This window comes from Buceros rhinoceros, unplaced genomic scaffold, assembly GCF_000710305.1.
Source record: "Buceros rhinoceros silvestris isolate BGI_N320 unplaced genomic scaffold, ASM71030v1 scaffold567, whole genome shotgun sequence".
Lineage (NCBI taxonomy): Eukaryota > Metazoa > Chordata > Aves > Bucerotiformes > Bucerotidae > Buceros > Buceros rhinoceros.
This window is the reverse complement of record NW_010423714.1, coordinates 24,864-35,265: the sequence shown is the minus strand read 5'-3', so window position 1 is coordinate 35,265 and position 10,402 is coordinate 24,864. Positions and strand designations below refer to the sequence as shown.

The window sequence follows — 10,402 nt, the reverse complement described above, 5'->3', positions numbered from 1 at the left end:
GGGGGTGAAGAGCTTTCTCCCACATTACGCTGTCTCAGTGTTTAGATTGCCTTCACAGAGCTAAAGTAAAATGCATCAGAAAGGCAGGGCTGTGCAGAGACACGGGGGCTGAATTGTTCGGCACGTCCATCGGAGTGAGTGCTGCAAGGGGCCACAAGCAGGAACGGGTGGCCAAAGAGTCCACCTGGCTGCGGGACCACGCTGACTGCGCCTGTCCCTCCAGCCCTGGTGCGGAGCTGCAGCTTTGGTCTCCCCTTGTGCCTGACACCTTGAGCCTGACATCCTGCTTCTACAGGATACCAGGGGTTCGGGTTATGCTTTGTACCGTCTCTGTGTTACCTTTCCCTGGTCCACCAACGTCCCCAGCTGCTGCAGGAACGGCTCTTGACCTCCAGCTCAGCAAGGCACTGCTCTGGGGCTAGGTTTGACCACAGATATCTCAGGTAGTCTGTCAGTCCTTTCCAAATACAGTTTTTCAAACTGTAACTTTACAAAATAAAGAGAAGAAAAATCTGGTAGAAACAAAATGTCTTTATTCTGTGTAAAGAAGCTGTAGTTTTTGGAAGCAAAACTGAACCCTGGATGATTATTTCCATAGGGCATTTCTACTGCTAAGGGCTGTACAGTACGTAGCTGGTGTAGCTTCTCCATACCAGTGCAGAGCAACATCTGTTTTGACTGGTGCCGTATTAGTGGCTTATCTAGCAATAATCATTTTCCACGTTTTCCAAAGCATTTTGATGCAGTCTGCCGTTGCCCTTTCTTCTAAAGTGCATTCAGTTAAGAATAGATCTATTACAGGATTCAAAATCTGATACGCTGGGTCTTAGCAGCATTTCACGCGATGTTCCCCAAAGGCTGTTTAAAGCACAAGTCTGTCTTCGTTACACTCATGGCCTGGTGTGGTTTTGCATGGGCGTAAGTGACACTCCACTAAAGCAAAGCACAGTGCTGCATGTCATTGTGCGGCTCAAACACGTGAGATGGAACACAGCCATGGAAAGCTGGTGGTTTCTGTTGTTTCACCATTTACAGGAAGTGTGTTGATGTTGCACTCCTTGCTTCGGCTATCAAAGGTGTAATATCAAGTTAGTGATTTATGCCAGGATTGGTAGCTCAATTAAAAGCGATGAAGAAGTGACTTAGGCGGAAACAGGAATTTCAGGACTGAAGACTCAACTGCTCCTCAAAGGAGAACAGCGGTGAGGTGCCGTTGGCTGTGGCAAGTTGCCTACTGGGCTAAGATGTTGCTCCTGCTTTCTGGAGAGGCATGGCCTAGCTGGGAATTGAGAAAGGTAAATCTGTGCCAATGGAAATACAGACATCCAACACGCTGCGCTGTAACGGGACACAGCGCGGACGTATCTGTAATCTCTAACCACGGATTTCTGAAAATGGCGATTGTTAAGAGGCAGAAATATTAGCTGTCACCTGAAGCTACATGGTCTGGAGAACATGACAGATCTTTAGCTCTGCACAGCACAGGCACGTATGAGGAACAACTGTCCCACAAAGCTCAGCTTCACAACTCTAAGCTGTGCTACTGACCGCTTCTCTCGCACTCCTGCACAGCTGTACTTTCCTGTACCCTCATAACTCCTCTTTTGAGGTTGAGTTTACAGAATAGTGCAGTTGGAAGGGAGATCATCTAGTGCAAATTAATTTACTTCAGAAGTTGCCACAAGCACAGAAGATTTTCTTTACAAAGAGGGAATGCAGAGAAAGGATATGAACAGCTCTTGACGGAGCTCGTTTTAATAAAAACGAACCTGGATGGCTTGCCCAGGCTGTTGGAGATTTTAGTACCCAGGTGAGGTTCTCATCAAGGACAGTCAGAAGTGCAGAAGCCTCTGGCTTTCTCTGCTTTTTTAGTAAAAATACTCAAACACACCAAAAAAGCTCCCAGACCCGCTCCTCCCTGAACCTCCCCTGGTTGAAACGGAGTCAGATGTGTGCTCTATATTATTTATTTGTCCATTAGCATATGGGAGATATGTGCCACTTCATGGTTTTGTCCAGCTGACCAAAGAGCCTTCATCAGCGTAAAATCCTCCTGCCCTTACTGTGTTACACACCAGCAAAGCAACACTGGGCTCCCCGTATGTTTTCACGGTCAAGCAGGCTGTGGATTGGGAAGAGGAACACCGTGGAGGAATGGACTCACCTTCCGGCTGGGTGTTTAACTGCAACTGCAGAGCCAAGAAACTCCTACATGCACTCAGGGGCCCAGAATCTCAAAGGCCAGTGTCCACAAGGAACATCACGTCCCCTCTGACAACCTTTTTGGTACTGAGTGATGGTAACAAGGAAATACGTAGTAGCACTGCATTAATGATCATATCTCCCACCCTACGTGGGACACATGTTGTTTTCTGAAGCTGCCAACTGAGCAAAAGAATGGCAATTTCTGTGTTCATCTCCGGTTTTCCTCTTAGAAACGGTGCTACGTGCTGTCACGGTGGACATCTCCCTGCCCCGCTTGTCCTGGGTTAACATTGCTCTCTCTGAAGTCGGGTTCATGGTGGACTCTGCAGTTTCTACGGCACTGCAGCTGAACATCTGAACCAGACACCTCCGGAACTAGGAAGTTGAAAAAAACGAGATCAATCAAAAGACAAAAATAATTTTAAAGTATCTCTATATATCAGTCTGTGTCTTGGCTAAAACTCTTGGAAATTCTCTAATGAGTCAGTGGGAATATAAAGAAATAGCCCCATAAAATGTATTTGCCTGTGCCACCATAAAAGAGTGACAAATAATGACGTTCTAAAAAGACCCAGACTGCTGGAAAATCTTACTCTCAAAAATAATTTTCCTCTTCCGCTTGTTACTGACCGAATCCAACGGACAGACTTGGTCATGTCTCCAGGCTCATGAGGTTGCTTGAGCAGGGTAAGACCAGCATACATCTGCCCATGCGCTGGGAGACCAGGGTGCTGTCCACAGGATGTGAGACAAGCAGCAGCTCTCTCTGCAGGACTGAATAAATAAACGTATTCTTCTCTTCTTATTCAACAGTCACTTGACTATTTCTCTTCTTCTCACTTCTGTGCTTATACTCTGCTTATTGCCACCACTCTGGGTATCTCCATTCATTGCATAATTCTACTCAAGTTTATTATCATGGTAACCACGGTGAACACACGTAACTCTGGTTCATCCCCATGTCACCACTTCTCTGCATCCAGTCCTCAGAGACAGAAGCTCCCTGACCCACAGGCACATGCAGTGCTTCTACCCTCCCTGTACATACAACCACAAAGGCAGCATTTACCTGACACAAACACAAGCTGTTGAAATCTTCCCCACCCCACCTCAAAATCAACTCACGGGTGTTGCATTCCTAAAGAATTATAAAAATGTACTGGGACAGTCTGGAAAACAGAATTTCCGTACAGAAAACTAACTGATATTCACTAAAGGCTGATTTTCCTTTAAAATATCTAAACCTAATAATTATAAACATTCGTATGTTAATGGTGCACAGAGGTTTACGCTATCTGTAGATATACAGTGATTTATTTTTTATTCTAAATGCTGGACATTGCAATGCTAGTTAACGAACATGTAGGTAGGTAGAAATAATTCATCAAAAAGCAAGACAAAAGAATAAAATATGAATGTTAAAGGCATACTGAGAGCATACAGTACCTGTTTGTTCATAAAGACGTAAATAATTGGATTATAAACCGTAGCCGTTTTGGAGAAGAAAGCTGGAATTGCTGCCAGACGAGGATCCAGCTCGCCAGAGGGGTATGCAGTGGCCAGGACAGAAAAGGCGGCGTACGGCATCCAGCAGATTAGGAAGGCAAGGATCATGACAACAACCATTCTAGTCACTTGTCTTTCAGGTTTCCTGGTAGTCCCCAGCCTGCCTTGCGTATCTGACACCTTTAAAGAAAAGACAGAAGATTCTAGAAAATAAACAACAAGACCTCCAACCAGTGACTCCAGAGGGCAGGCTCATAACCTGCCCTGCTAGAAGGTCGGACCTTTTCTTGAGTACGACAGCACATAAGGATGCTGTCAGGGGACCACAGGGAGTCAATGTTAGTGCTGAGGGACATGAATGACATGACGTGACATGTATTCTGTCACCATTAAATTATCCTTTGCTTAAGTAGCTTTATATTTTTTGTTGTCAAAGTGAGAGCAAAGCAATTATTACTAGGGCAATCTCTGTGTAGAAATCTAACAGCAGTCAGGCACGACAGCAGCCTGTCAAGACTAGTTCAAGCCAAGTCGTGAGGAGCGAAGCGATGGCACAGCTTTGCTCTCCAGCCTCACAAATGTTAATCTCAGTCAGGTAATTTCAGGTGCTGCAGCAGCCCACCCCAAGGCAGTGCAGAAATACCTTTAAATTCCATCTGTGAGCACAGAAATCCTAACGGTTTTAGTCAAATCAGAGCCAAGATTTGGCCTCTCTTTAGGATGCCAAGTAACAGAATACAACCACCTGACAGAACGAGCATCTGGCAGTATCTGATAGCAGTAAGTTACCTCAAAAAACACAAACCAGAAATTCAGGGCTACATTTGTGGGTGGGACAACCTGCCATACGTCACAAACTTTGGCTTACAGCATCTCTGGCCCTGCGCAAAGCCTAGGGAAATTAAACTTCTTGGTGTGCAGAAAAGCTGATGAGAGAGTACTTTGCCTCTTCCCCTTTTCTGGTCTTTTTGTGAATGTATTTGCTGCTGTCCCAACAAACCAGTTCAGGTACAGCAAAATACGATGAAAAGCACAGCTCCGTAACAAGGCAAATATGAGAAGCAAATACACCTCTGAACCAGCCTTTCAGCCCCACGCCTTCACTCTTACCCACCCAGCTGCTGGCCCGAGCATAGCACTGTCCTTGCCTTAGTCCTTGCCACTTGACTTAGAGAAAATGACACGCAGAATAAATACAATCATTTGACTATCCCAAATGCTTTTAAAACATCAGTAAATTGAAGAAATTTACTGAAGTTATTACTGAAGCAATAAGACAAGGCAGCTTTGCAGTAAATAGCAATAACGATATTGTCCTCAAACCATGTCCCAAACAGGAATTTTCCTATTCTGTTGTCTTCTTTTTCACTTTTTGCAACTTCTCTTTTGGATCAGGTCAACATAATCATTAAGTAAAATTCAAAAGCATTCATCAAGTCTATTAAATGTTCCTGGACAATCTAATATTTTATTTACTAAACAGCGTTACATTATTTACATGCAGAATAGGATGTAGCATTTGTAAGTGTTATAAACCTTCTCTCTTAAAATTTACACAGGCCGTCATTTTTAGCTAAATTCTGATTTACCTGGTTTGAGTCTGAAGAGTCTTGAGTCTTAAGACCAAGTACCGGGTTGTGCACTTGGGCCACAGCGACGTTACAGGCTTGGGGAGGAGTGGCTGGAAACTGCACAGTGGAAAAGGACTTGGGGCCAGCAGTGTGCCCAGGTGGCCAAGAAGGCCAGTGGCATCCTGGCTCCTATCACAAATGGTGTGGCCAGCAGGAGCAGGACAGTCATTGTCCCCCTGTACTCAGCACTGGTGAGGCCACACCTGGAGTATCGTGTCCAGTTTTGGCTCCTCGCTCCAAGAAGGAAGTTGAGGTGCTGGAGCGGGTTCAGAGAAGGGCAATGAAGCTGTTGAAGGGTCTGGAGAGCAAGTCTTCTGAGGAGCAGCTGAGGGACCTGGGGTTGTTTAGTCTGGAGAAAAGGAGGCTCAGGGGAGACCTTATCGCTCTCTTCAACTACCTGAAAGGAAGTTGTAGGGAGGTGGGGATTGGTCTCTCCTCCCACATAACAAGTGACAGGATGAAAGAAAATGGCCTTAAGTTGCACTGGGGAGTTGTAGGTTGGATATCAGGAAAAACTTCTTTACCAAGAGGGTTGTGCAGCATTGGAACAGGCTGCCCAGGGGGATGGTGGAGTCCCCATCCCTGGAGATGTTTAACAGCCGTGTAAATGTGGTGCTGAGGGACGTGGTTTAGGGACCCTGGGAGTGCTGGGTGAATGGTTGGACATGACGATCTTAAATGTCTCTTCCAACCAGATGATGCCGTGATTCCGTGAACCGTCACTGAATTGAAGTACGATGGTAAACAAACCACCCCCGGGTCACTCAGTTCCTCTGTTTATGAGGCAGACGTTCCTCCACTTGTGTGACGTTTGGCTAATGAGATGTGATGTGCTGGTGAGTGATGCAAAATGCGCAGTATGAAAACTCATTTCTCACCACCACATGAAGTCCGGTGTGTGAGGATAACGGTATAACAAGGGATGATAACCGAGTGCATTTCCTGCCTGCAAATTTGATCTGCTTATGTCTGACCTTTACAGAAAATCAAACACAAAAATTCCAAGTGTTTGCATACACCCACATTTTAAAGGTTTGCTTACGAGGGCTTCTTCTTACCTTTCTTAGCTTCTGCATCAGTTTTCCATAGGACACCAAAATCACCAGTAAGGGCACTATAAAACAGGTGGTGAAGAGTGCAATAACGTACGTATGGTCAGCATAAGCTCGTGAGTACCTGTATAAAACACAAAGTACATTGGTGACGTGTTACTAATGTGTGTTCTTGTAATTTTCTTCAAGTATTCATTTTGATCTTCAAAGCTGTCACTAGTATTTTTGTCAACCATTTTTAATCAAAGTGCCCCGTTACAGCTCAAGTCAGATGGAGCCCTGAGCCTTCTCCCTGGCCTCTCCTATGACCACAGGCACAGTATCACAGAACTGGGGGACAGTTCAGGTGGGAAGGGACGTGTAGTCCAACCTCCTGCTCAAAGTGGAGCCAGCTGGGGTCAGACCAGGTTGCTCCGGGCTTTGTCCACTCTTCTGAAAAACCTGTCTCTTTGCCCTCTTTGAATCCTGTCAAAAAGCGCAAGGTATAGGACAGTTGTGTTCATTACAGATGGAAGATCCTCCCTTTAGAATACATTTTTTTTTTAAATATCTTCTTGGCAAATTTTGCTCAATTTTGTTTCAACTTCCTTCACATCCATTTTTGCAGAGATGTACATCATCAAACCTGTCCTTTAAACTCCTGTCCCTGGGATGTCCTGAGCTGCAAGTTTCAATCCTTTACCATACTCTGCAAGAGTGCCCTTACCAGTTAGGCTCACAAGTAGTTCCAATCTTACTGGTGGTGTAACTGCTCCAACCCATTGTTGGTGGAATGGTCCAAATGAAGGAAAAGATCCACACAAAGGCAATACCTAGGGCTGCATGCTTCCCCCTCAGGCGCATATTTCTCAACGGGCGGCAGATCACAACGTACCGCTCAAAGGCCAACAGAGCAAGAGACCAGAGAGCAACAATGCCTATCGTAAGAAAACACAGTCAGCATCAAAAATTGGGTAGATCCACTCAAAAGCAAACATCATCCCACATTCCCAGCATCACAGAACCGTGGAAAGGCATCTCTGGAAGTCATCTAGTTCAACACACCTCACACACTCAAGATGGTCCATACAGCAGGTTGTTCAGGACCAAGTCCAGCTGGGTTTTAAATATCTCCACAGATGGAAATTGCACAACCGCTCTGGGCAACATGTTGCAGTGTTTGACCACCCACCACATCAGATTTATGTGCATTATTCTAGTAGGTATTAAGAGCACAAGATTTTCGTATTAGTCTTGCTTGTCAGTCTACAGTATAATGGCTAAAAAAACAGCTAATCAGGCCGTTTAACTGATGATGATTTCTTTCTCATTCAGATCTTCTCTGAAAAGCTGCTATTTGTGTGCAGCTTCCAAATTAAGGAATTAAGATCTATCTTCAAAAAGATGCATCTTTGCAAGACGTCGTATTTCAGACTGTCATAAAAGTAACCTACAGACAGCTGCCCGCAACATCAAAATATTGGTTTATTAGGCACATAGCACCTGGTTGGCCACCCAAATCTTGAAACAGCCTGATCTTTCTCCGTGGGACATGGCTTACATGCCACAAACTGACTTAGTAGCATTGTCCATCACTGACATTCCCCCTGTGCAGCTTAACCAGGCTGAGAGCAACTGTGGGACTGCTTCTCAGGCTGAGGATCTGCGATGTGTTTGGTTTAGAGCAGTGACAAGAGTTAGAGGTTGCCTTTACTATGCAGCTTCAGAACCAAGGAAACAGGAGTGAATGTCTCTCTCAAGCAGATGTCCCGTTTTAAACTAATTTCCCATTTATTCTGCAGAGGTTTGTTTACCCGGGGAACGATGTGGTGAGGCTATGTGTGTCACGGCTCCTCGGAACCACTGCAGGGGAGCTACCACAAGATGTATCCGTGCCCTGTCATTTTCTACAGTCCAAGAGCAGCCAGTCACTCTTTTTTCCTCCCTCTTATTTATCCATATATGCACACGCCTAAATACAAGCCCTGAAAATAGTTACACATAGTGATTCTTTTCCTGACATGCTTTTACCAAAAGCCCCACAATGCTGTTATTCTATTAGCAAGCTTTTTTCTCATCGTATTAAGCATATTCAACAATCAGTATCATGCAACGAGCCATGGATATATGACAGAGATAGTGATATATGTTTTTCACTCACAAATGAGCTCCACTACAGACTACACGTAACTGGGGAAGGAACCAGCGAGTTCAAAGGCATGCAGAGTCGGGGACTTGGGAAGCTGCAGGAGAGCTCGTAGAATACACAGAAGGAACTTGAGGGAAAGGAACATACAAGTATAAACAAAATCAAGCTTACCAAAAAACGTGACAGCAAATCCTTCCACTACACAAGCCCAGTAACCCATAAAAAAATAACCTTTTAGATTCGTTAAGAAGCTGATGGTGCCACCAATCAGTGAGACCAGGAAATCAGCCACGGACAAATTGACTATAACGTAATTGACAGGTTGTCTCAATTGCTTGAACTTTAAAGTTACCAGGATCACAGCCAGGTTCTCAGCAAGCGACAGGGAGGTCACCACCAACATCACGGCTGCCAGAAGCCTGAAGTGCCAGGGCTGGATGGAGTCCAAGGGACGACGGAAGGGATCCCAGCTGGCAGGATGAGAGGAACTGGACAACAGCGACTCATTTTCAGGTGCTCTGAATGCATCCATTTTTACTGCCTCACTAGCAAAAATATATGGACAATACTGGAGCTGCTAATTTGTAAATAATATTCAGGATTAGGAGGAGAAATTTGCTGTCTCCGAAAGAAGTGTGAACAAACTCTCCACGCTTCTGCTTTCCAGTAATAGTCCAGGAAACAAAGTTTGGGTCAGACGGAAGTTTAGTGCTGTGCCGTGAACGTGGGAACAGGGATGAGCGAGGAAATCTCTTGGAGCAACTTCTTGCTCCTCTCTGCCAGTAGTGCCCTGTCTCCCTCCTGCTGCAGCTCTGTCTTTACCTGTGTTAAAATCCAGCTATAGAAGCTGCAGGTTCCCTCCTCCTGCAGCAGCCAACAGCAGCGCTGAAATATCCCTCGGGTCACCCCTGCTCCGGGGGGGAAACTGAAGCCTTGGCTCAGAACTCTCCCTGGCCTTCAGCACTGCAAAAATGAAGCTTTCCCCTTGTTCGCGGTGAGGGTGGAGTGATCTTCCTCACAGCCCACGCTGCTGGGAGCACAGCAAGCGGGAGGCTCCCCCGACTTGTTTTCCTGAAAGAGGGCAGCCCTGAGAAGATTAACGCTGGACGATGACCGCAGCTGTAAAGCGGGCAGTGAGCCTGCGCTATACACCCCTGCCCACACCGCCAGCTGCTTATGGCCTCAGAACTGACGCTCCGAATTAAGGAAGTTTTCTGTTGTTTAGTGGAATTTCAGCTTCTGTCAGAGACAGCATACAGGGTATCCCCGATGAAAGCACGGTGATTACAACTGCAGCTTTGCTACTAAAAACCCAAAGATGTACAACAATATTTTAAAGACGCAGTGTGTAAATACATGAAGAGAAATAAAGTCAGTACAGCACAACAACGGGCAGGAAAATTTACGTATTTCGGATAAAAATGACTCGAGGTACCTGAACTCTTTAACAACCATTAGCAGTCAGGGTTACTAGTGCTCGTTTCCCAAGATGAGTAGCTCAGTCAGCCCTGCAACGAGTGAGACAGAATACTGTGCCAGGTGCCCCAGTACTCCCGTTCTAGAGAGCTGCCAGAAATTATTCCACAGACTAAGCTGGGTACCCCAAGAACATGGAAATCATTCGGCTGTGTGGTAAGTGTGATGATTCCTGGGGACCGTAATTGCTAATTAGAGCCTCAGAGTATTAACCAGAGTCCAAACCACAAGAGCAATCCGGTTCCCATCCTGGAGAGCTCACGCTTTGGACACACACCACATACCACACATGAGTGAACAAACGGGAGGATGGATAAACGGGGTGAGAGTGGAACCGAGTAACACCAGCTGTCCAATCACTCCCTCAAATTCACATTTGCATTGGTCTGTACGTGAAACACTGC

At 45.6% G+C, this 10,402-nt stretch overlaps 2 protein-coding genes across 2 annotated transcripts in view; one reads left to right on the top strand and one right to left on the bottom strand.

Annotated features, from left to right (window-relative positions):
- CFAP46 (cilia and flagella associated protein 46) overlaps window positions 1-422 on the top strand; it is a gene marked incomplete at its 5' end in the record, with an annotated part of 74,987 nt that extends 74,565 nt beyond the window's left edge. Inside the window, one exon of the mRNA XM_010140485.1 lies at window positions 59-422. Coding sequence (XP_010138787.1) covers window positions 59-422 — 364 coding nt within the window. The remainder of the gene's footprint in view (window positions 1-58) is intronic.
- A 1,927-nt stretch (window positions 423-2,349) lies between these two features.
- LOC104497251 (vertebrate ancient opsin-like) lies at window positions 2,350-9,054 on the bottom strand. The gene is made up of 5 exons (XM_010140484.1): window positions 8,694-9,054; window positions 7,101-7,311; window positions 6,401-6,518; window positions 3,652-3,891; window positions 2,350-2,580 (listed from the first exon to the last, which is right to left on the bottom strand). Exons 1-5 carry the CDS (start codon window positions 9,052-9,054, stop codon window positions 2,350-2,352), a joined length of 1,161 nt encoding a protein of 386 aa, XP_010138786.1.
- Between the last annotated feature and the right edge of the window lie 1,348 nt (window positions 9,055-10,402).